The sequence below is a fragment of the Vombatus ursinus genome, unplaced genomic scaffold, assembly GCF_900497805.2.
Source record: "Vombatus ursinus unplaced genomic scaffold, bare-nosed wombat genome assembly UNPS02009205.1, whole genome shotgun sequence".
Classification (NCBI taxonomy): Eukaryota; Metazoa; Chordata; class Mammalia; order Diprotodontia; family Vombatidae; genus Vombatus; species Vombatus ursinus.
In genome coordinates, this window is record NW_020948983.1 from 2,901,061 (window position 1) to 2,927,933 (window position 26,873).

The window sequence follows — 26,873 nt, forward strand, 5'->3', positions numbered from 1 at the left end:
GTTTCTATTTCTTTTCACCCAGTGATGTTAACAAGAATTGATGGTTAAATTTTCAATGTGAGCATTTACTCTTCAGGAAATTAACAAACACTACAAACCAGACATTAATTTGATGTCGTGTTGATTGTTGAGACTTGAGATAGTGATAGAAAATGTTAATAATGAAGATTAAAATTAAAAGTGCTTTTGTACCCTTAGTTAAACATTGACCACCTCACTCTGATTAGGGAAGAGAAGTTATACAGTAAAGGCATAACTAACTATACCTAATGAGACTTCTTTATCTTCTCTGATATAAATGTCTTATCTCAAAAGTTTTCCTGATCATGCTTTTTCTGGTATGAGGAGAAAAATTATTTTGTCTTATAAGATTAAGTAACAATTTTTTAAAAATAATATTTTATTTTCCCCCATTTACATGTAAAAACAATTTTTAACATTTTTTTTAATGTTCCAGATTCTCTTCCTAACTTCCTCCTTTCCCTGAGATGGTAAGCAATCTAATATAGGTTATACATATACAGTCATGCAAAGCATATTTCTATATTAGTCATTTTTTGGAAGAAAGCTCAAAAAAAAAAAGAAAGTGAAAAACTATGTACAGCACTTTAAAGTTTGCAAAGTCCTTTACATACTTTTTAATTTGATCTTTACAAAAAGTTGTAATTTACTAGGTAAGTACTCTATAGCTGTTATTACTCCTATTTTACAGATGAGGAAACTGAAGCAGAGAGGTCTTAACCTCTCTTGACTTGCCAAGGGTCACATTGTTTAGCACGTCTTTCTCTGACTCCAAATCTAGCTGCTAGAAGAGAAGTTCTCCTCCTAAATATTACCATCATTGGCATTTTTGTCTTTTTACTTAGAAGTTGATTTTGTCACAAAATGAACAGTTTAAAAAAAAATCTCCTAGTAAGTACTTAATCATATAGAATCCAGCTCTGAGGAACCATAATTCCTGATCTGGAAGTGGGATTTAGAGAGTAGGAAGGAGGAAGAATAGTCAGGGTTCTTGTTTTCTTATCAATACTTAAACACATGTGGCATATGAGAAGAGCTGGAATATCTGAAAAGTCATACATAACACAGCTCCTAGTGATTGTCTGGCTTACATCCTGGCAGGGAATGATTATTGATACTTTGTTGGTGTCTGCAGAAGGCCAGCACTTTTTTCAAAAACTGAGGAGTGAGAGAAGCATCAAGAAAAACAAAGGACAAGCAGAAAGGAAGGTGAAGAGGGTAGCTAGTGATCTGTTAAACCAATGACAGGGCAGTAAACTACAAAAAAAAACAGGAACCCAAGAATAAGAGATAGATGGAAGATGATCCAGTGATCTAATTTTGGAGGATGATTAGCCATCTACCTGTGTCTCCATAAGTGTGGTATATATAATAATATGTAATCATTTTCAATATTAATTTTATAGATAACATAATCATTTTGAAGATATAAGACACTTGTATTGCATATATATGGGAGTAGTTGAAGACCCTGGTTTTTGCTGATTCTTGTGTAGTATGTTAGATTTCTACCAGTTGATTAAAATTTAAAAACAGGTCTGGTGCTGTCGAAAGCTGTAGTTCCTTGTGGGTTCTTGATAACCTTGATTATACTGTAGGTTCCCAAAACACACGTTAATTCAAGTGTCATGGAGAGAGTACTCAATATGGAGTCGAGATTCTGGGATTGGAATGTTGCCTGTACCTCAAAATTAGAGCATCTTGGAGTTGGAAGGAACCTTAGCAACCAGCTAGCCCAAGCTTCATCCATCTCAGAAACCTATCTGTTTAATATTGATATTCTTTCATCGATACCTTATGGTTGGAACAATGGAACACTATGACATTTGAACAATCACATGTATAGGTATTCCAGGGGACGTGGAAAGATTTGCAATAGACTGCAGCAATTAATTGATGACAACTCCAAATGACGTATAAGATACCATTACGTAAATAGAAAAAGAAATGGGTCTTTCGTATAAGAACAAGGGAGTATAGAAGAATAACTTGATGTGCTGACATTTACAAAACATTAACAGAGTCAGAGAAAGATCTCTCAACATACTTGGTTGATCCTATATGGCAGATTTAAGAAAGAGCAGGGATAAGAATTACATAGGATGAGAAGGCATGGATGGGTTACTATCTGCATGGGTGCTGATAGTACCCATGCTGATGAGATCACAGGTTTTTGGTTATATCACTATATAGTCTCATTTAAGATGGAAAATTCTTAAGTACAATTCTTTAGTGATCTCTAGATGTGATGTAGTCTATTAAGACTAAAAGCAACCTAGTTTTTTTTTCAGATAATTTTTATTAATATCTTTCATTTTTATATTACATAAATTTTCTGCTGCATCCTTCCCCTCCTTGAGAATATAATAAAAGAATTATTCAAAAAGAAAATGGGGAAAAAAGGAAGAAGAGAAAAAAAATCAGCAAAACCAATTGATACATTAAAAAAAGTCTGACAATATATGCAGTGTTTCTGACCCTGAGTCCACTTTCCTAATTCTGGAAATGAATGTGGGGGGAAGGGTTTTTCTCATCACTTTGGAGCCAACCTTGTTCATTTATGATTTTGCAACTTTCGTTTTCAATTGTTTTGTGGTGGTTGTACATTTTTTTTTTTTACATTGTTGTAGTCATACATATTATTTGCTGGCTCTGCTCATTTCACTTTGCAGCAAAGGTCAGGTCAGCACAGTACCTTGTTAGAAATAAGAATTTGTTCTTTGAAATTTTTTTTAAAATTATATACTTTTTAATCAGCAAAAATTTGCTATATCACCCTCTCAACCCAAATCCCTCCCATTCTATTGAAAATAAAAGACAAACAAAACCCCTGTACATGGCCATGTAATACATACACACATACACATATGTGTAAAGAAATACACACACACATATATACATACATATATGTCTCATTCTGTATTGAGTTTTTCACCTTTTGAGAGGTAGGTAGCATGGTTGATAATGAGACTAATCAGAGTTCCTGAGTCTTTCAGAGTTGTTTGTCTTTATCCTTTTTTTGTCGTTGTATAAATTGCTCTGCTGATTTTGTTCCCATTACTCTCCATCAGTTCATATAAGTCTTCCCAAGTTTTTCTAAAACTGATCTCAGGGTGTGAGCTGTTGCTTGCTTCTGAACCTGCTCCTCTCTTGCTAACAGAGTCCAGGGCCTGTCCTTGGGTGGCAGTGGAGGGAGAGTGGTGCAGTTCTCCTCCTTGATTGTTCTGGATCTGTACCTGGAAACTGGGTAGTCAAAGAAAAAGCTTCTACTTGGCTCCTGTCCTCATTGTAGTGCTCCAGTATTGACGTGGGACCTTGACTTACTTTGGTGTGTACAGCCTAATCCTGGGTCGGAATACTCCACCAGTAGTTCTGCTGGCCAGACTCAGTCTCCAGTGTGGCCGTCCACATATGCCAACCTAGGCTGGAAAAATGACTCATGACTTTTTCTAGGAATTCCCTAATCAGGATTATGTGCATTTTCTAGGTGTATTTGGAGGAGGTTGGTTTGTTTGTTTTGGGGAGGGGAGGTAGTAGGGGACTTACTGTCCAGTGTCCTGCTATTCAGCTATCTTTCTAATAGCCCAGTAGGAATTTGATTTATTAGGTTGGGGCTAGGGGAAGGAAAAAAGGAAGAAAAGAAATGAGGTAATTAAAGTGATTTTAAATTAGAGTTTGAATAGCAGGCAGACAAATATAAAGTCAGTGAAGATAAAAGAAGTCCCAAATGGAGTATAAGAAATTAGAAACACAGAATCTTCATACGTAAAATAGGAAGGAACCTTTGAGAAAATCTAGTCCAATTACACCTATGAATTTGTCTGCCTAGGATACGGAAAAAAGAGACAAGTCTATGTGAGAGGCCTGCATTAATTTTTTCTTCTTCTAATCTTCAGAGGGGAAATATGGGTATTGGTGGAACTTGGTTCTATGTGGGGGAACATGGAGTCTATTAAGTAGTACTCACCCCAAGGAAACACACTCCCTTTCTTTGTTCCTATGTGAAGGGATTTGACTGTGCCTTGGAATTTTATAGAAAAGTTGGTGACATTTTATAAGAACGTTTTATATTAGGAAGACTTTTGCCAAATATACTAAGATTTTATCAGTCTATCAATAAGCATTTATTAAGCACTTACTATATGTCAGGAACTATGCTAGGAATCAAGAATTCACATACAATATTCTTTTAAAGTCAGTTATTAAACTTTATTAATCCTGACCCAATGGGGAGAAGACTACAAATTATGTGACTTAACTTCTTAATGTCACTAACTTCTTATGTTAAATGATGTACCCTCTAGAGCTTCTGGCTCCATATAAATGATTTTCTAATAATTAAAGCTTCCCCAGAATAGAAAATGAGAACAGGCAATTTGTCAGGGAAAGTATAAGAGATGAACATCACCAGTGTTGTAGAAGAGATTTCTGAATTCTTGGGGAAACTCTTACTAGAAGATGCAGGGTATAGTGAAGATCACGGGGCTTGGGGTCAGGAAGACGTGCCTCTGGGACTTCCCAGCTGTGCAGCCATGCATAAGCGAATCAGTCAGCTAGCATATTTACTAAAAGATTACTATGTGCCTGGCACTGTGCTAAACACTAAATACAAAGAAAGAGAGAGGGGCACCAGAGCCTGCTCTTAAGGAGCTCACAAGTGTGATGGGGAAGACAGCATACAGACGACTATGTATAAGCAAGCTGAAGCCTCGATAGATTAGGGGCAATCTCAGAGGGAAGGCACAAGGATAAGGAGCCCTGGCAAAGGCTTCTTGCCACTTCACTTCATTTTTTGAAGATCCAGTTTACTCGTTTGTAAAATAGAATAATAATAGTTGTAAGAGCTTGCAAGGTTGTTAAAGCACTATAGAAATATCAGTTATTATGAATTCCCCTTCCAGTGCTAAAATTTTATGATCTTATATAGCCCTATATTGATGACAAAGGAAATAAAAGTTTTCTACTTATTGTGACACATGTAAAGCCCCAGAGCCTTAAAAGCAGTGACATTTTTTTCTAGACATTGCTCATCAATTACATGATTTTCTAAAGATATTTTTATTACATAGGAATTCTTTTTTTATAAGCAAAACTAGGATACTTTATTTTGAAAATAATGATAAAAAGCAAAAGTTTATGCACATAAACCTTTCTTAAATAAGTGAATTCTTTAAACTTGTGTCTTTCAATTAAGTTTACTTTAGACTTCTAATCAATTCCTGAACAAAAATATAATTTCTTGTCCTCCTTTCTGTCTCCTGAAATACTTTGTCTTTATTCATGCCCTTGTCTGCGGTTATTTTACCTCTAACTATAAAAGGAATCTTTTAATTTATCCATGCTTCTTGTAGACCTCAAGAAAGATTCTTATTTTTTTGGTCCTTGCTGCTTCTGATCCACTGTCATCACTGCTGCTTAGTTCCTTATGGAGAAGACTAAAGCTTCTAGTGGCTTCAGCTACTACTCACACATGCTTTTCTTATGAAGGATTAGGATCTTTTTGCAGGAATTCAGTATTAGTGTAAAACTTTCTTGATGTCTATGTCATAAACCACAAGTAAAAGGGCATTAGAATTGCAACTCAAATTTCCACGTAACCTTCTCATGACCTATAGCCTACAGGCATACAACCCTTCCACCAGTTGATTTCAAAGATGTTTAACATTTTATATCTCAGTTCATGCCAGCCAACAAAGTACTTAAGGTATAATTAACTCTTATTCTTAAGATTAGTCAACTTTAAAGATATAAGAATCAGAATGCCTTTGGGCAATAACAAATAGAGAATTCTTTATATATTTCTGAAACTTATCTCCACGTCAACCCCTAATTTTATTTTATTTTTTTTTTTAGACAATTGGGGTTAAGTGACTTGGCCAGGATCACCATGTCATGTGTTTGGTCTGAGTCTGGATTTGAACTCAGGTCCTCCTGACTTCAGGGTCGGTGCTTTATCTACTGTGCCACCTAGCTGTCCCTCAACCTCTAATTTTAGAGTTATATTTAGAATGTGCATCTTAGGAACATTACCTTGTTGCTTCATTTATGCAGTGCACTGTATAATTCTAAGAATCCTTACAATTTAGTTTATTTCCCCTCCATAGGTATTCTGAAGACTTTTTTATTCCCCAAGATTCATTATATTGGTACTAGACTTTGAAAACCCAAATGACTTTGGCCCTACTGTAGCTCAGAACTACCAAACTCAAGTGATTTACCAGTATGGTAAATCCTTTTAAAAGGATTTAAGCTAAAATACTTTAGCAGTATGAATTATAGGTGTACACCAACACATTCAGTTTTCTCTTCCCCCTTCATCATTTATTACATCACAGTGGTATTTCTGTTAATTCCATATGCCATAATTTGTCCAGCCATTCCCTAATTGATGGGTACCTTCTTAGCTTCTAGTTCTTTGCCAGCACAAAAAGAGCCACTACAAATATATATATATATGTATGTATGTATGTGTATATGTGTGTATATATATATTTTTATATAGGGGTCTCTTCCCTCTATATGATCTCTGGGATATAGGCCAAGTGGTCGGTCATTTGCTGGGTCAGAAAGTTTGTACACAGTTTGGTAGTAACTTCTGCGGTGTAGTTCCAAATTCTTTCCAGAATGACAGTACCATTTCACAGCTCTTGCAACAGTACATTCATGTGCTTGTTTTCCTACAGTTCTTGGCAATTTTGCTTTAAGTACTTAGATGCTCTGCCATTTATTATCTATATTTGTCTGTGTGTATGTGTGGTATATATGGTGTTAATTCCTTATCTTTGATACATTTCATTATGTTTCCTTTGTTTCTCTCTTAATCAAGTTTATACTTGCTGTTGCCTTGTCTGAGATCATAATTCTACCCCTGCCATTTTGAGTTCAGCTGAACCATAATGGATTTTGCTTTAGACCCTCATTGTAACTCTGTGTGAATATCTTTCAAATCCATTTTCTTATACACAAAATATTGTTGGATTGTTCTTTTTAAAGTCCATCTTATCTTCCATTTTGTGGGTAAGTTCATCCCATTGGCATTCATAGTTAGGATTGTTAATTTTTTATTTCCATCCATTTTGTAATCATTCTTTTCCTAATTTTACTTCCTATTTCCTCTTTATAGAGAAGAGAATGGTGAGAGAGGAGTGGGCTTAGCACCAGTGCTCTATGCTTGATGTAATTGACTAATGTTCCATGCCCCTCTTCTCTTTTCCCTGTACATATTAGATTTAGATTTTCTAGTATATAAGTTAAAATTTCACTAGGAGTCACTAATTGTTTTGTTTGTTTGTTTGTTTTGTTCTTTTTTTTTGCCCAGAGTTACACAGCTAGTAAGCATTATGTGTCTGAGGCCGGATTTCTCCTGACTCCGGGGCTGGTGCTCTATCCGCTACCTAGCTGATCCCACTAATTCTTAGATACGTTAAAACTAATATGATATTAATCTGTAGGACCTTTGAGATCTTTTAGGTATTTTCAAGAGATAGCATGGTATCTTGACATGGAGTATGGAATTAGAAGAAAGGATATCTCTGTTCTGTTTTTGACTTTAGTATTGATTTTTTTGGATTTGGAAAGGTAAATGTTTTCCTACATGAGATATATATTTTAGAGTTCCAAATTTAATCTTGGCCTAGTCAAATAAAAAATACGTTAACATGACCTAAAGAAAAAATAGATTGACTGGTCTTTTATTGCAGGTGGTTACATTAGCATATTTTATGTCATTCCCAAGGTTTTTGTAAACCAGAAACTTACAACTTTTTTCTTTTTAATTTTTGTCAGATTCAAGCCGTTTTTCCCATTTCAAGTCTCGCAAACCACAAAGGAAGAAAATGAGTGGCGATTATACATACAACAATCTGGACTTGCGGAAGGCCGCCTTAAAATTACTCTAATAGAATGTAGCAGGTATGTTTGTTCTGTCATTGCTGAATTTCAACTAAGATAAATGAGATAAATAATGTTTAAGTAATATTTGCACTTAACCCTATTTTGTGATAATTTATGCTACTTCACCTATTATATTGCTATAATCCTAAATTTCATCTTATGTTAAAGTAATTCTTTTATTTTATAAAAGTAGAAGTGGCTTCCCAGAAAACAATATCTGAAAAGAAAATACTTATAGGAAAATGCTCACCGGAATTTTTAAAGTTATGAAACCCTATTGGTGGAGTTTGAGATCACCTCCTGCCAAACTAATATGAATGTTAATTATTGTTATTTGATTTGGTGAGTGGGGTACCACAAATTTTTTTAAAATAATTTGAAATACTCTGGAATAGAGATTGGAAACTAATAGCCAGGATTAGGGATGCATCTGATGCATCTGAAAACACAACTGCTTATTTAAAATACTGACCTAGGAGAGAAAGTGACATATGTTGGTTGTTGTAGTTAAATATATTAAAAATATTCTAGGGGGAAAAACTGGGGAAACTTTTTACCTCAGACAGCCCATTCTACTTTTGGGTAGCTCTAATTGTTAAGAAGTATTTTCCTTATATAGAGCACAAATCTTTACAGCTTCTATCCATTGATTGTAGTTTTGCCTCCTGGGGCCGAGAAGAAAAGTGCTATAGTAGATAGAGGAATACCCGAGTTTGACTTCTGCCTTAGATACTTAATAGCTGTGTGGCCCTGGTCAAGTCACCTAACTTATGTCCATCTAGGTTTCCTCATATAATAATAGCACCTACCTCATAAGATTATGAAGACCAAATGGAATAATATATTCACAGCACTTTGCAAACTTTAAAGCACTGTGTAAATATTAGATATCATTATTATTGTTATTTTATGTAAGATAGTCCTTTAAATACTGAAAGACTGTTATCTTGTTGCCCACTTAAATATTATCTTTTCAGTGCTTAGCATTCCGTAGCATTCCCATAGCATTCCTTCAGTTGATCCTTTTATGGTGACGTGATTTCCTTTCTACGCACCATCCTGGTTACCCTTCTAAGGATATTATCCAATATGTTAATGCCCCTTCTAAAATATGTTACCTACATGTTCTTTGACCAGGGAGAGACCAATGGCAGTAGCATTTCCTTAATTCAGGATACTGACCTTCTAATCTTATTCTCACATCCCCTTTGAGCCTCATTACCCAACTCAGACCAGGGCTTGAAGGTTGAGGTCCCTGGAAGGCAGTTGAGTCTTCTCTCAATATTCTAGGGGGGAATTCTTAGAGGAGCTGAGGTTTCTAGTTCTGTTGCTTACTGGTCTGATTCCCATCACCATTTAGCCAGTAGATATGAATTCACTTTTAGAAAAGTGATTTAGTAATAAGCTATAGCAAGAATACTTGGTACAAAACATTTTTGTCAATCCAGGAGCATATACTTCCCATGCTTATCTTGTCCCTCATCTTCCCCATGCTCACCATGTCCCTCATGCTCTCCCTGGGAAGAATGGGCTTAACAAATGTAAAGTACAATATTAGTGGTATAATATGGTATAATATGGTGCCTCTCTTGTGTTTATTCTTTCCTCATCTTAGGTGAAAGAATATTCTGAGATGAGTGTCCAAATGATATGGTGAGTTTGGGAGATTCAGAGGTCCCACTGGCCAAGTGCAAGCAGTAGCAGTGGCTGCTATAGTGGTAAAGTCTAATAATAGAAGCAGCACCTGCTGACAGATGTGGAAAGATAGTACCCCGAAGATGGTGGCAGTTTCAGAGAGAGACCCTTCGTGGCCTAGAGAAGCACTGGCTATGAACTCTCAAGGGGCCCAGCAGAAAGCTACACCTAAGAGGAACTTTATGAGAATTCCAAGAAAAGAGAAAAGGACTTCCGGGGCTAGGAGCTGAGCTTAGCTCTAGTGGGTCATTTTAAATGTTAATGACACCAAGATTATCTCAGATGAAGCCGCCATGTATAACAACCCCACTGGGGACTACTTTGTCTTACCTGTACTCATTTTCATTAGAATCCCCAGTGGGGTGATTGCTACTTACTCTGTGGTGTGCCAACCCTATCTGGTGTGCATCTCATTGATACTCAGCCAGTAGCTTCAATTAGCATTTAGCAACAGAATTTACCAAGATGGTTATAGTAAGATCAATTCATATTAATACCATATTATAGGCCCAGGGGTTACCTTGTGACTTCTTCCTCGAAGATGTTTTTCTTCCTTCTGTGGTCCTCATGAAATTCATTATGGGGCAGGCTGTCAGTGATGGAATCACTGCTGGTGCTGAACAGGCCCACTTTGCCCGTGATGTGGTACTTTCTCCTAAAAAATTCCTTTGAGTCTTTGCAACAACACTGGCACTCAAAATTTCTCCAGGGATCTCATAAACCTGAGGAGTCAAAGTAGAGGTCTGGACAAAATCTCTCTAGTTGTCCCATCATATCTGAAACATACCTAAATCCTCTGGGCCCCCTAAAACAACATAGGGTACCTACGGTTTCTCCAGGAATCCCTGCATCACTTGGGAGATTACAAATGAGTGTCCATAGTCATTCCTTGTTAGGCTGAGTAGACTTCGTTTAAAAAAAAAAAGAGAGAAAGGTCAAGTAAATTCCGAAAGAGATTAAGTACTTGAGGTTGATTTCTCTGGATCAAAAGTTTTATAGGTGAGCTCTGAACGGTGAGTTTTTGTCTCATCTTGCTCTCTACCTGGTCTCCCCAACAATTCCTAAATTTTCCCCTCCCCTCTTCACTTTTAGAATCCCTTTAATGTGTTGTTTTCTGCCATTTGAATATAGGCTTCTTGAGGGCAAGTGATATTTTGTTTGCTTTTATGTTATCCCCAGCATTTAGTATAGTGTTGGGCTTATAGTAAGCCTTATTAAATTCTCTATCTAGTCCAGCAAGCAAAGCTTAGGTCACCTTAAGAGAAAAGGGAAAAAAAAAAACATGCATGAGCTATTGTAGTGTACTGGACACAATACTTGAAATAGTTGGATGATGTTGGATAGATTTCAGTATATCAGCATTCAAACAAAAGTTATCTTAAAAGAACAGGTCCGAATTTTAAAGGAATACACTGGAAAAACAAACTGATCAATTGTAATCTAAAAGAAGTGGGAAAATGCCAGTTTTTTCTAATGGATTTCATAAAGCTATGGTATATAAGAGTCTTGGTGATGAATCTTAGCTCTAGTGGGTCATTTTAAATGTTAATGACATCAAGATTATCTCAGATGAAGCCGCCATGTATAACAACCCCACTGAGGACTACTTTGTCTTACCTGTACTCATTTTCATTAGAATCCCCAGTGGGGTGATTGCTACTTACTCTGTGGTGTGCCAACCCTATCTGGTGTGCATCTCATTGATACTCAGCCAGTAGCTTCAATTAGCATTTAGCAACAGAATTTACCAAGATGGTTATACTAAGATCAATTCATATTAAATATTTCCTGCATACTCTCCCCCTGTTCCTTCCTGGGGAGAGTGTATTCATGTTCAAAGATATTGGGCACATGCCTAGGGAACACACGTGGCCAAGGGACACCTCTCAGCTCCTAGCCCCGGAAGTCCTTTTCTCTTTTCTTGGAATTCTCATAAAGTTCCTCTTAGGTGTAGCTCTCTGCTGGGCCCCTTGAGAGTTCATAGCCAGTGCTTCTCTAGGCCATGAAGGGTCTCTCTCTGAAACTGCCACCATCTTCGGGGTACTATCTTTCCACATCTGTCAGCAGGTGCTGCTTCTATTATTAGACTTTACCACTATAGCAGCCACTGCTACTGCTTGCACTTGGCCAGTGGGACCTCTGAATCTCCCAAACTCACCATATCATTTGGACACTCATCTCAGAATATTCTTTCACCTAAGATGAGGAAAGAATAAACACAAAAGAGAGAGGCACCATTTGCTCACAGCCTCTATGACTGGGTGAGAGATAAGACAGCTGCAGCTGCCCTTCTCTTCTAGCTCCCTCAGGGCATCAACTAAGAGGAGTGACATAATCTTCTGGACCAATCACAAGAGTTTTTTGTTTTTTTCTTGTCTGGCATCACCTGCCTTTTATCCAATACTCCCAAACCTTAAGGTCCTTTCAAATAGATTAAGGGCTTGTCCATATATTGTAATGAAATTACAGCAAAGTTCCTTAATACTGAATTTACTGGGTTGATTGAATCCCCCCACTATAGAATTTTACCTTTAAACTGAATGCTGGCTAACAGAATAGAAAAAACCTGCATCAATCCAAAGACTCATTTAAACCCTTTGTTAGGAGAAAAGGCTATAGGAAGGTTGACACCAGGTAGAACTGCTTGATTTCTTAGAGCTGCAGACAGGTCTTAAAACAAGAAAGATTTAGTCAGGTGTTCTACTGTATATTCATTAAAAAGTAAACTTAATTCAGGTAGAAGTAGCATGTTAAAAGTGAATATGGAAGAAGAAGTTGATAACTCCCATTAGAAGAGAAACCAGGAATGACTAGGAGCACTTTTTTTTGAGAATGGAGGGTAAATTCCCTTTTATCCCTCCTCCTCTTGAAGTTATCTCTGGTTCTTTTTCTGAGTTTGAGTAATGTAGCAGACCTTTAGCTCTCTACTGAACTTATGAATATTTGGTATGATTAGAAGGGAAAATAATGCCCAAAAAGTGTTATAATTTTTACTCTAATACTCAATATCTGCCTCAGAGGAAGAGACATCCCTAACTGTCATGTTGTACCTCCCACTTATGCCTGTTGAGATTTTCCCCATCTTGGAGATCTAAACTTCAGATGTCATTTTCATTCCTTCCCTGATAATCCTAGCCAGAATCAGTTTCCACATTACTTTGCCATTTTTGTAAATTGTACCTTTCTCCCTTCCTCTCCCTCCCTCCTTGTCTTTTTCTCTTTCCCTATCTCTTTCTCCCCCTTCCCCTTTTTTTCTCTTTTAGATTGTGTTACTCATTGTCATGTTTCTTAATTCTCTTATTGGTTATAAATTCCTTAATATTAGGGGTTAAGTCTTTTTTTTTATCTTTGTGTCTCTCACAATTCCTTCTTGAATGAGTCTACTGTGACAATAAATCTATTATTATTATAATAACAAATTGAATAAATCTATTGTAAGCAGTAACTTTATTACTAAAATTACCTGTATGTAACATGTATACAGTGCATAAAAAATAATCTATTGCTTCATAAATTGCTTAAAACTAATAATCACCATCATAAAGCTTTAAATTAAATATTTAAAATCAACTTTACTTACCTTAGAACTTAAAGATGTTTCAGATCACTTGTGGCTTTTAAAGCTGACCAGAGAGATTTGACTGCTATCTTCTTTCCTCTCAACAAAATTCCAAGACCATATGTCCATAGAGTTAGAGTTAGAAGTTGATTTTATAGATGATCAAATGAGGTTTAGTGGGGTGAAATGGGCTGCCCAAGGTCATGTATTTGCTAAGTACCAGAGCCAGAATTTCAATCCTGTTTCTTTGACTTCAGACCCAGCACCCTTTTCATCAGAAAAAGATGAACATAAAATCATTTTGTGACTTTGAAATAGCCTCAAGAATTAAAAAAAAAAAAAGGAATTGGAAGCTTGAAAGACTAGGAAGCTAATTCTGGGAATAAAAATGAAAAGAAAGGGTGTCATTTTATGTTCAGCGTAGAGGATTTTGTTTACATCTTTTTTGATTGAGTCTAGGGATATCTATTCACTCAAGAAGTCAAGATTTCCTCTAACTTTGTAGTGTTCTACTTTTGATCCCTAATTTTAACCTTTGACTGTTTTCTTGTCATTTATTAGCAATAAAAACCCTTAGGAAAACCTGTTGAAGAGTACTAAGGTTATTATTATTATTATTATTATTATTATTATTATTATTTTGTGAGGCAGTTGGGATTAAGTGACTTGCCCAGGGTCACACAGCTACTAAGTGTCAGGTGTCTGAGGCTGGATTTGAACTCAGGTCCTCCTGATTCCAAGGCCGGAGCTCTATCTACTGCGCTACCTAGCTGCCCCCACAAGGTTATTATTTCAGAGATGGCATTGTATTTGGAAAGTTGGAAACTTGCATCCTCTTAACCTTTTGGTGATATAAAAACCAGGAGAAGATGATTGCAATGATTTACAGAAGAAAGAGACCTTTAAATAGGTGGAAGAAAGGAGGCAGCTAGGTGGTATAGTGGATATAGTTGGTAGAGTGAAAGACCTGTATTCACAAAAACCTGAGTTCAAATGCAGCCTCACATTTGCTTGTTATTTAAATATAAATGCTAGCTTTTGTTGTTGTTTTTATTACTCTAATACTAACCCCTCCCCCCCACACACACATATACACATAACCCCATTAGTACCACATCTTCTTGGGTATTACATCTGTACTTTACGGGAGCTATCACATCAATGTATGGAGATCATTCTCCAGTTTGTTTAGTTCTGTTAGTGTCAAAAGACCTAGAAGAAAAAATGTCTTCAGCTGAGAGTTTTACCTTTTTTTTTCCCTTTGTCCCCAGTTGTAATAGCAGAGCTTGGCTACATATACAGTAGTATATTCCTTTTTATCTGTCATCAGAGGCACAGAGTAAGTTCTGGATGTTATCAAAGAAAAAATACTGTACTCTCCATTTAAGCACCAGAAGTAATTTAATTTAAAATTAATCTAATTCCAAGTCATTTCTGACTTAGAGAGCTATCTAAAATGGACATACCCTCTGACATATTTCTGCTCCAAGACAATTTTAAGTAACATTTTTAGAAACACAAAGGAGAAAATCAGGATAGTACAACAATACAGTTCTGGGTTAACATTAGTAAAAGTTGAATAACCAGATCTCTATCCCCTTCCTCCAAGACTGCTATCCTAGAAGAATTAATAGTGTTCTTCCAAATACTTACATGGAGAATACAGAATTAATAAGGAATGTTTCCCATGGAGTAGATCCCTAGTACTGTTCCTTCTAGTGTTTGAAGGAGGAGAGTGCCCTTAGGTGGGTCAATATCCTGTCATTTATAAGAATGGGAAAAGACAGTGTTATTCTTATCAAGAGTTACCTAAGTTATCACTCTTAGATCCACTAACTAATGAAAGACCCTTTCCCCTTTAAATTGCTTGAAACTGGGAAGTAAAGAAGTCTTTTTATTAGAACAGATAAAATATTCTTTCTCAATTTTTTCATTGTTACAAATCCAATTTTTTTTAATATACTTTCACAATACTTTCTGACAGATACTCTTTATTTAATTCGCTGTAAATGGTATAACTCTATGTGCCTGGCACATATTAGGGACTTCAGAAGTGCTTGTTGACTGACTAGTAAGCACTTAGTAAATGTTTTTTCATTTATTCAGAACTATAATTCTAGGACTATATGTGAGTATACACTACAATTTCAAAATACAATGTTAAATTCTTACAACATTTAAGTGGAAGAGAGCTTCTTTAATATTATTGCATCTAATATGTTTGTTGAGTAAAGCTATAATGACTAATTTTTCTATTAGCAAAAATATCAATCACATTTTGAAAAAGAGCCACGGAAAGACTTGGAAGGTGGATACTCTTATTTTGAATTAGCTTTCTAAATGAATGGACTGTAGTTTCCTGGGTTATTAATTTTTAAACATACATTTTCATAATTCATCATCTCTTTGAACAAAGACCTGTTTAAAAATTACCAAGTTTGTTAGAATGGTACATAGATGAATTTACTTTTATTATCATGGGGTTTTCTATAAATGTCTCATTTTGTGATTTTTTTAGAAACTGATCTTGAATAAAATGTGGAACAGATAATTTATATTTCCATACTTTTGTCTAACCCCCAAAGCTTTTATTATATATCCTGTGGAAATAAATTGAAACTTCTTATCAGCAACAATTTTACAGTGTATTTCTGTGCATGGCACTCGGGTTCTCTTACTAAGTTGTTTTTAGAGTTGAGAACAGATGTTGGCATTGGAAGAAACATAAAACATAGATAGCCAAAGAAAACAATCCACTGTCCCAAATTCAGTAGTGGAGGTGAATGTTACAGATGGAAATTTTCTCATGCTTATTGTGGCCAAAACTGGTTTTAAACTTGTTTTTATCATTTCAAATATGAGCAGTAGTATGTCTTTTCAACTGAATGTTAATGAGTTATGCTTTGATATAGCTATTATAATGTTGCTTTATGGAGGCTAGACCCACGTTGAGTTGCTGGGGAGAATTGGAATTTGAGTATTTTAAAATAGGCATTCTCCCACTTAAACTATTATAGCATATGCTCAGTTGACAGATTATATGTAGAGAACCAGCCTAGCCAGTTAAGAAAGATTTATCATCTGGATGGTAACATGCCATAACCATAGGCAGTCTTCAGAAACACAGCTGTCAAACTCAAGGCCCAACCAAATTAAAATGTAATTGAGAAATGTTTAACAAAATAGATAAAAATACAATACAACATAAATAATGTTAATTTGTGGTTTTCCAAGTCATTATGTAGCTTCAGAAATATCTTTTTATTTGAGTTTGACCACTACTTAAAACCAACTACCAAGACATAGAGGCTTTGACATCAGCGTCAGTAGAGGGATGATGTAATTATAAAACGTTTAAGCATTGAAAAGTTATATCACAATAGAGTGTTTAAAGTTTTAACATTTTAAAAATTGATAGTAAATAATGGTTTAGGAAAACAGATTTTCTTCTTCATAGAAATTGATTTTTTGAAACTTCTATGTGATATATTAAAAATTAATTTATCTCCAATAGATAAGTAGTCAAAGGATATAAACAAATAATTCTTAAAAGAAGAATTGCATGGTATTCACAACCACATGACAGAATGCTCCAAATCGCTAATAATTAAAGAAATGCAAATCATAAGTATGAAGTTATTTCATCACCTACCCTGCAAATTGGCAAAAATGACCAAAAAATGGCAATAGTCAGTGTTGGTAGGATTGTGTGTTGATAGGCTCACTAATACATTGTTGATGGAGCTTTTAATTAGTACAGTCATTTTGGAAAGCAATTTGGAACTGGGCAAATAAGTCATTAAAATGTTCATACCCCTTGACTCAAGGTCTCCATTACTGGACTCCTATCCCAAGAAAGCCATTGATAAGAAGAAAGTCTCCATGATAGCAAAAAAACAACTGGAAGCAAAACAAATGCCCACTGACCGAGGAATGGCTAAAAAAATTGTGATATAGGAACGTAATGGATTATTACGAGTAGCTAGGTGGTGCAGTAGATAGAATGTTCAGCTTCAAGTCAGAAAGACAACTTCTGAGTTCAAATCTGGCCTCAGACACTTATTAGCTATGTGACCCTGGGCAGGTCACTTAACACTGTTTGTCTTAGTTGCCTCATCTGGAATGAGCTGAAGAAGGAAATGGCAGACACTACATGAGATCTACATGAAGTGATGCACAGTGAAGTAAACAGAGCTAAGAAAACAGTCAGTGACTACAACAGTATAAATGGAAAGAACAACTATACCAAAAAAACAAAAGTGAATGTAGCAAGATGATAAAAATCAAGCATAACTCAAAAGAAGGGAGGTGAGATGATTCCCCCAACCCACCTGTTCATGGAAGCAGGAGGTCTACAAGTATTGTTCATTGTACATTTCAAACTTTTTTAATGTATTGAATGGTTGTGCCAATTTTTTTCTCTTTTTCCATTATATGGAATAGCTCCCTGGGGGAAGGGTAAGAGGGAGGAATACTGGAGAAAACTATGAGTATGTAAAAAACTAAAGACATTAATAAAAACATTAAAAGAAGACATTTTAAAAAACTGTACTAGTTTAAATCAGTTGAAACATCCCCTCATATTTGAGATGTGTCTCATACCTTTCCCTATTTTGATTGGCTAAAACTGAATTTATTTTTCTTATACATGAATAAGTTACATTAAACTACCATATGTTGATGTTGAGAGGATAGAACTGATAATGTTATAATCTGTTATGTATTTAGTTATAAGATCCTAAGACAAATGCTAGAAGGATTTTTTTCTTTTTTGGAGGCAATTGGGGTTAAGTGACTTGCCCAGGGTCAAATAGCTAGTAAATGTCTGAGGCCAGATCTGAACTTGCAGGTCCATCTGACTCCAAGGCTGGTGCTTTATTCACTGCACCACCTAGCTACCCCATAGAAGGGCTGTTAGGTGTCATATAGTCCTTTTGTCCACACATGTGAAAACCAAGACACAGCTATCTTAAGTAACTTCTGCAGCATCACACACACAGTAAAAATAACCATTGGGATTTGAACTTTGATTCTCTGAAAACAAAGCTTCCATAATGTGTCATGTTTATTTGTGGGACACGTTACATTCCAAAGGACAAATAAGCTGTGTTATATGAGTTTTATTTTACTTCTGATATATTTTTCTGATACTTTTGCTGTTAAAAATTTCACTTAACAAAATAAATGACTTGAATATACACATTACAGAATGTTAATAGAATGTTAATTAGTTCTTTTTTTTTCTGAACAAAACAACATTTTTTTAATCCGTAATATGACCTTTATGTTTAGGTTGCTAATTTATTTGGAGCTTTTTGTGGTTATTGTAGAAGCTGATAGTCCAAACCAGTTTTCTGCCATACTGCTTTTCATTTTGGTAAAAGAAGTAGCCTTTCCCCTGGTAGTTTGTAATCTTGGATCTATTGAACATTGGTCTGTTTACTTTTTAATTTTGCAGATCTAATCTAATCTAAACTAATTTTCCTCTTCTAATTTTCAGCAAAGTTTTGATGATTGTTTTATAATATCGTTTGATATCTGGTAGTACTCAAACTAGGCATAGTGGTTAGAGTGCTGGGCCTGTTGTCAGACCTGAGTTTAAATCTGGCCTCAGACACTTCCTAGCTGTGTGACCCCGGGTAAGTCACTTAATCCTATTTGCCTCAATTTTCTCATCTGTAAAATGAGCTGGAGAAGGAAATGGCAAATCACTCCAATATCTCTGCCAAGAAAATCCCAATGGGGTCACAAAGAGTTGGACACAAGTGAAATGACTGAACAACAAGTACTCCAGCACTGCAATGAATATTATCTCATCTATGTAGTCATTCCATGTAACAGTGCAAGTTACAACTAATCCATCCCTGTTCATGCTCTGTGACCTCTGTTAATGTCCTCCCATATGTTAAGATCCAGCACAATTGCTAGTACCTTGATCACTTTCTCTTGGCATCAGGGGAAAATTTCAGAGGCAGATTTAAGTTTGACGTCAGAAAAATCTTCCTAACAATATTTACTGTGCAAAGGTGAAATGACATGTCTTCAGGTGGTGAGGCTCCCCCTCTTGTAATCTTATTCCATAAGATTTTTGTTAATGAATTTGTATTCTAAAATTGTCTTAATCTTGGATAACTTTTCTTCATACTTAATAGGTGGAACGTTATTTCCTGAGTGAGGACTTTTTAGGTTTTTTGGGGTCTTAGTTGTGACAGTTGATATACATTTATTAAACTTCTGTATATCTTGTTTAGGTGTCAGTGTCTTTTTTGCTATCCATTCCCTGCTTTTGGGAATGAATAACTTGTTTTAGTAGGTTAGAATTGTTTTCATTGCTCTCCATATATTTTTATTCAATTTATTTCTTTTTTAGCTTTGTATTAATTTTTATTTTTGATATAGCCATTTATTTTAGCATTTAAGTATACCATGAAAATGGAGATTTTTTTTAAAAATTTCTAACTTTCTCTTATTTCTGTTACATTTTATCTCCTCAGACAGTTTGTGTAGCACTGAAATATTCACCTAGACTAAAAGAGTAAAGCTCAAAATCTAAATTATTCTCAAATTAATTCTTTGATCTGGTGTGTACACACTATCATTTCAAAGATAGCGTAGAAGTTAAGGAGATTAGCAGTTTTAGTGTTTTCCATACTTTTATTTCCTTGCTTTAATGCCAAAAGCACAGTAATTATTACATTGTGTTACGTTTACATTTCAGAAATTCTAGTTTTTATGAAGGAAACACGGTGTCCCTTCATGACATGAAAACTTAAGCATTTCTTTAGTTCTTCACAGTCTGGGAGCTCCTATGATTTCTGTGTGAATAAAGCATAACTATTTTAAAAGGAATACTGATACTCGAAAGTTTCTTCCAAACAGTACTAACCCCAGATAAGGTATGAAGAATTTGAATCCTCCCCCACTCCCCCAATCACCTTTGATTGCTTTTTATTTTTTTTTTAAAATAAGAAGAATAATCTCTTAATACTTCAGGAAAAGTAGGCCTGTTTAATTTTTTCCTTTGTATACACCCAGTGCTACCTTACTTGAACATAGTAACCACGTACTAAGTACATGTTTATTGAATGAATGATTGATTAATTGATTCAACTTCATTAGAGTCACTGCCTTAGCTGTAGAAGTAGGTAATACATTTTAATCCAGTTTAGCTTCTATATATGTATATGTCTTATAGTAAGAACTTTGCCATATTTTGGTTGTATATCTTTTTTCCACTAGAGGGTGCAGCAAGAACTTGATTTGAATTTTATATTCTGTTTACTGGAAATAAAGAGTAGAATTATGTCATTGTGTTGAATAGTTTATGGCTGTGTGAAAGATTTGTAAAAAAGAGCATAACTATTCTAATAACTCAAACCCATTTTTTTCATTTTTATATTGCAGGTTACTAATTTTGGGATCCTATGAAAGAGAAGCAAATATTCATTGCACACTTGAGTTGAGCAGCGGTGTTTGGGAAGAAAAACAAAGGAGTTCTATTAAGACGGTAAAGTGCCTTTATTTAGACCTACTTTTAATGTCAAATGTTGCTATGGATCACTAAAATAAATTGATCAGAAACTCAGTCTTCAAGTTAGTTACTTTTTCCTATGTGCCCTTAATTTTGTTAGTAATATCAAACATATTTAGACTATGTATGTGGATAAATGTGCATAGAAGCAGAGAGATGGTTTGGAGGATTAAAGCACAGGGTATGGAATCAGGAAGACCAGACCTCAAATCTGCCCTCAGATAGTTACTAGAGGTGTGACCTTGGGCAAGTCACTTAACATCTTTCAACCTTAGCTTCCTCATCTGTAAAATGGGGATAATAATAGCACCTACTTGACAGGATTGTTATGCGGATCAAAGGAGATAATATGTATTAGGTGCTTTTTATATATGTATATATGTGTATGTCAATGCTTTATTATATCGTAGGGTGTTTATAATGAACCACATGAATCCATATTATTTGTTTTGCTTATATGAGAAGCATCATCTTATATTCCTTCTCAAAGTGTAAAGTGTAGTGATGCTATTTTTAAATTGAGAAATTGGACGAGAAAAGCTGTTCATCCAGGATCCTCAAAACAGTTGCTGGCCCACAAATGCAGCCTGCCATCCATTCCTTAGTTGCTTATGTAGCAAATAGCACCATGTTTTATTGTCTTACAGTGTAAGAATTTCAAACCATGTAAAAACAAAAGAAACTTCTAAGCCTTATGTTTTTATGAACATATTTTTAAGTTAGCCAATTCTCAAAGTAATCGAGTATTAATTACCTTGTTTTAGTAGGCTAATTGCTATTATTCTGAACTGTTTAACATATCTATATATTATGTATAATGCCTATGTGTTTCTTGATATTTCATAGTAGCACATTAAAACTGAAGCATAGTATTATTTATTAGACTATATATTGTTGATAGAATTATGTGGTTTCATTTTTTGTGGCTAATTTTAATTTTATTTCTCAATTACATGTAAACAAAAATTTTTAACATTCATTTAAAAAAATTAATTTCCAAATTCTCTCTCTTCCTCCTTCTCCTCCTCCTTGTAGTTTCCTTTCTAAAAATTCTTCAGGGTTTTATATTGGAAATAGAAGAAATTGCTTTGAAATAGAGGAGGTACTTATAATGTAAGCAAGAAATTCATGTTAAGACTAATTTAGTTCTCATATCATGTGATGATTTGGGTGTGTAAATTGAGTATGGATTCTGTATAGAAACTTCAAAACATCTTAAATTGTATGTTTTATCACTGTACAAGTGAAAAGAATGCTTAGCATCTTAAATGACTTTGAGGGCTTTAAAAAAAAAGACTGTCTTTGAAAAGCATTTCTTTTTACTAATCTTATACAACTGTGGGCTTATGGTCTCTCTTCTAATGTTTATAATGAAACTCCAATGTGATTCATATTTTTAACAGTTGGTGGCAGTATCACCAAGCTCATGATTATATCTTAAAAATAGAAAATATCATTTGCAAATAGAGGAAAAGTAGTCATCATCATCAAACAGTATTGTCTCATTCAGAGATATTTTAAACTAGGAATTGAAAAGGAGTTCCTTTAGTGGAACCGCAGTGAGAGGGCTTATGAGATGCTATGTGGTTGGGAAGATGGTCTTGCCATCTTTCACCTGAAACATAACAACACATAAGCCCATCATAACCCACAGTGAATTCTTGGTTTCCATGAAGACAAAATGGCATTTAATTTTCATTTTGAATTTAAATTACTCCTTAAAAAACAACTTCCCCAATGAATAGTTTCTTGACTTTCTTCAACAGTGATTTCATCTTCTAAAAGGTGGAGGAACCAACAAAGGGAAATTCATTTCTAGATCTGATTCTTGCCAATAGGGAGGAAATAGTTCCTGAGATGAAAATAACCCATTGCCAATGAGAGCAGGGTTCCAGAACTACTAGCCCTTCTCCCCTATCTAATTCCTCTGTGTCACTTCTTGCATCTCATTTGTATAAGATAATTACTCCTTTTACTTTTCCTAGACAGTATTACTTTTTAGAATCGCATCATACTCAGCTCTACCCAAATCATTCTTTCAAACTACCCAATTACTAATTAGAGTCTTGGACATACAGTTTACATTTCTCATGTAAAAAGTGAAGTTTATCCCTCTGTACTATTTTTGTTTTCAGTGACTTGGGATTAATAACAACAATGATGATGATAATGATAGATAGCATTTATATAGCACCTACTGTATGCCAAGCACAGTCCTTAATGCATTACAAATATCTTATTTGATCCTCATAACAACCCTGGGAAGTAGGTGCTATTATGATCCCCATTTTATAGTTGAGAAAACTGAAGCAAGCAGAGGTTAAATGACTTGTCCAGGTTCACACAGCTAATCAGTGTCTGATTTGAATTTGAACTTAGGTTTTGCTGACTCTAGGCTCAGTGCTCTATCCACTGCACCACCTAGCTGTCTTATATAAAAGTAATAAAGCATAGTTGACACATTTATCCAGTTTGCAAATGACACAGAGTTGGGAGAGAAAGCTAACACACTGGATGGTAGTTTTAAAAAAAAGATCTTGACAAGCTAGAATGCTGGACCAAATCTAATGAGAAGAAATTTAATAGAGATAAATGTAAAACCTTAGGCAGATTTTCAAAATCAGCTTTTCAAATAGAAGATAAAGGAGGCATGCTGAGATGACAAAATAACAGTATGTCTGAAATAAAATCTCAAGGCTCTCTGGGACTGCAAACTCACCATGAATTAGTAGAGTGACATGGCAGCCAAGAAAGCTAATGCAGTCTTAGACATACCTTCTAAGGAAGAAGGAGGTGATAATCCCCAGCATTCTGTTCTGGAGTACAGTATTCATTCTGGATACCATAATTTAGGAAACATAGATACTGGTAAACTGGAGAGAATTCAGAGGAAGACAATAATAGTGTTGAAGAGCTTTGAACATGTGCTATCTGAAGACTGGCTTGTTGAACTAGAGATATTTAGCTTGGAAAAGAGGAAGCTTGGGAGGAACTTTTAAAATTATCTTTTTTTTAATCACCAAGATTTCTCTCAGTATTCTTCTCCCTCCCCCTCCCAGAGAACCATCCTGTATAACAAATAATATTTTAAAAAGAAAAAAAAGACAAAAAAATCAGCAAAACTCATCAGTACATCAGACCAGTCGTATCAAATCATTGCATACAGTATGTGCAGTGAGCAACATTTGTGAACCTCTGACTATTGGTAGAGGATAGGTTAAAGATGTCTAATTTTTTCTTTAAAGCTATACTTGTTCTTGATCCTTTTGCAACATTCATTTGATCTTTTTTTTGTAATTCTTTCTGTTTACATTGTTGTAGTCATTCTATATACTGTTTTCTTGACTCTGCTTTCTTCACTTTATCAGATCATATAAATCCATTCTTCATATTCCTCAAAACAGAAATTTCTTACAGTACAGTAATATTCCATTACATTTATGCACCATGACTTGTTTAATCATTTCCCAGTCAATGGACATCTACTTTGTTTCCAATTCTTAGCTACTACAAAAATGTTATAAGAAATATTTATCGTAAATTTAAAATTTTAGTAATAAGTAGCTGTTATATCTGTGATAAATGTAAACTCATCTCATTATTGATTCTACCATGTGTGTGTATGCATAAGTACACACACGTTTTAGTATACCAATGGAATGTGTGTGTGTATGTTTATGTATATACACACAAACATTGCTTGCCCCCCCCATTTTCCCCTTCACTGTAAAAGCTCTTCCCTGCATGCATCTTATGTGAGAAAATTTTCCCCATTCTACCTTTCCCTTCCCCCTTCTCCCAGTGCATCCCTCTTTCTAACCTGTCCTTTTTTTTTTTTTTTGAATCATCCCAACATAATCAATTCACATTCACCACCTCTGTCTAGATGTCTTCTAACTGTCCTAATGATGATAAAGATCTTAGGAGTTACATGTATCCTTTTCCCATATAGGAATGTAAACAGTTTCACCTTATTGAGTCCCTTATAATTTCTCTTTCTGTCTCATTACTTTTTTTTATGCTTCTCTTGAGTCTTCTATTTGAATGTCATATTTTCTATTCAGCTCTAGTCTTTTTATCAGGAATTCTTAAAAGACCTCTGATCAAGTGTGTGAGTGTGTGTGTGTGTGTGTGTGTGTGTGTGTGTTTTCAGTGTTTTCTCCTGAACCTGGGAGTTCTGGAATTTGGCTATAATATTCCTTGGAGTTTTCCTTTTGGGATATCTTTCAAGAGGTGATTAGTGCATTCTTTTCAATTCCGTTTTACCCTCTGGATCTAAGATATCCTTTGTAATTTCATGACATTTCATGTGTAGGCTCTGTTTTTGAACGTGGCTTCCAAGTAGTTCATAAATTCTTAAATTATCTCTTCTTGATCTGTTTTCTAGGCCATTTGTTTTCTGATGAGATATTTCACATTTTCTTCTATTTTTTCATTTTTTTGACTTTGATTGTTTCTTGATGTCTCCTAGAGTCATTAGCATCTACTTGCACAATTCTAATTTTTGAGAAATTATATTTTTCCCAGTGGGCTTTTGTACCTCTTTTTCCATTTGGCCTATTCTCTTTTTTAGGGAGTTCTTTTCTGAAGTGAATTTTTGAACCTCTTTTTCCATTTGGCCATTTCTGCTTTTAAAAGGAATTCTTTTATTCAGTGAATTTTTGTGCCTTTTTTTAACCCGAAGGCCACTTCTGTTTTTTTTTAAAGTGTTACTTTCTTCAGTATTTTTTGTACTTCTTTTTTCAAGTTGTTAATTCTCTTTTCATAACTTTCTTGCCTCACTCTCATTTCTTTTCCCATTTTTCTCTACCACTGTTACCTCTTTAACTCTTCCAGGAATTCTTCTTGGGGTTCAGTTGACATCATTTTCTTTAAGGCTTTGCTTGTAGCTGTTTTCACATTGTTTTCTTTTGCATTTGTGTCTTGGTCTTCGCTGTCACCATAATAGCTTTATATTATAGTCTAGTTTTTTTTTTGTTGTTGTTGTTTTGTTTTTTGCTTATTCTCTCAGCCTGTTTTCTTGACTTTGAACTTTATGTTAAAGTTTTGGATTAGGAGTGGAGAGGTGCTGTTCCAAGCTTTAGATTTTTTCATACCTCTGTTTTCAGAACTAGTTCTGGGGGGTCTGTAGGTTTTCAGTGCTTCCAGGGTGGTGTGGTCAATACTCTCCTGGTCTGTGCTCTGGTTTTTGCCCAGGAAAGGGCCTCAGCTTCCAGCAGCTGCAAGCACTGGTGCTCCTTTTGACCGTAGGACTTTAACCACTGCCCATGCTCCCTTGTGACCAATCACAAAAGCTCCTCTCTGTCCTGGAACTGTGACCCAGAACTGCATGTGGGCAACAGAGTAGCCAGTTAGTACCAGCAAAGAGTTCCCTATATTCTCTTTCTATCCAGTTGTCTGACTCCTTTACTGTCTCTGGGCTGAGAGCTCCCTAAACTGCTGTTGCTATTGCTTTTTTTGCAGCTGTTACAGCTGCCTCTCAGGCCCACCACTGGTGCTCATGCTGTGTGTGATCTGGGCCAGTCCCTATCCCAGTTTCATAGACCTCTTAAGTTATCTTAGGCTAGAAAAATGTCTCACCCTGACCTTTTGTTGGCTCTGCTGCTCTGAAATTTGATTTGAGACATTCTTTTAAAATTGTTTGGAGGAAAATGTTGGGAGAGGTCTACTGGGTTGCTCCCTCTCCTCTGCAATCTTGGCTGTACTCTGCTCATTATATCTTATAGTACAGTAGTATTCCATCATAGTCATACACCACAACTTGTTCAGCCGTTACCCATTTGATGGTCATCCCTTCAATTTCCAGTTCTTTGCCACCACAAAGAGTTGTTAAAATATATTTGTACATATAGTTCCTTTTCCCTTTTCTTTGATGTCTTTGGGATACAGACCTAGTAGTGTTATTGGCACCTATTATATCTATAATAGACCATATACAGACAGACAGACAGACATAAAGAATTGTGGGGAGGGGAAGATTCAGAGAAATATAAGACATGGTCTTAGACCTAATGAAGCTTGAAATGTCATTTGGGAAATAGGACATAATACATTCGTGCTAAAAAAAAATAATAACAGAAAAGATTTAAATGACTTCAAGACTACATCTGAAACATCACAAAGCAGCTGTCAGATTTGTGATACAGATATACTATTGTAGTTAATCAGATTAAG

The 26,873-nt window shown here is 35.3% G+C and overlaps 1 protein-coding gene across 2 annotated transcripts in view; it reads left to right on the forward strand.

Annotated features, from left to right (window-relative positions):
* The window catches only part of PDZD8 (PDZ domain containing 8), a 93,159-nt gene that overhangs the window by 22,007 nt on the left and 44,279 nt on the right, over positions 1-26,873 (forward strand). For both annotated transcript variants that reach the window (XM_027851639.1, XM_027851638.1), the window contains exons 2-3: positions 7,807-7,932; positions 20,573-20,675. In XM_027851639.1, coding sequence (XP_027707440.1) covers positions 7,807-7,932; positions 20,573-20,675 — 229 coding nt within the window. The remainder of the gene's footprint in view (positions 1-7,806; positions 7,933-20,572; positions 20,676-26,873) is intronic.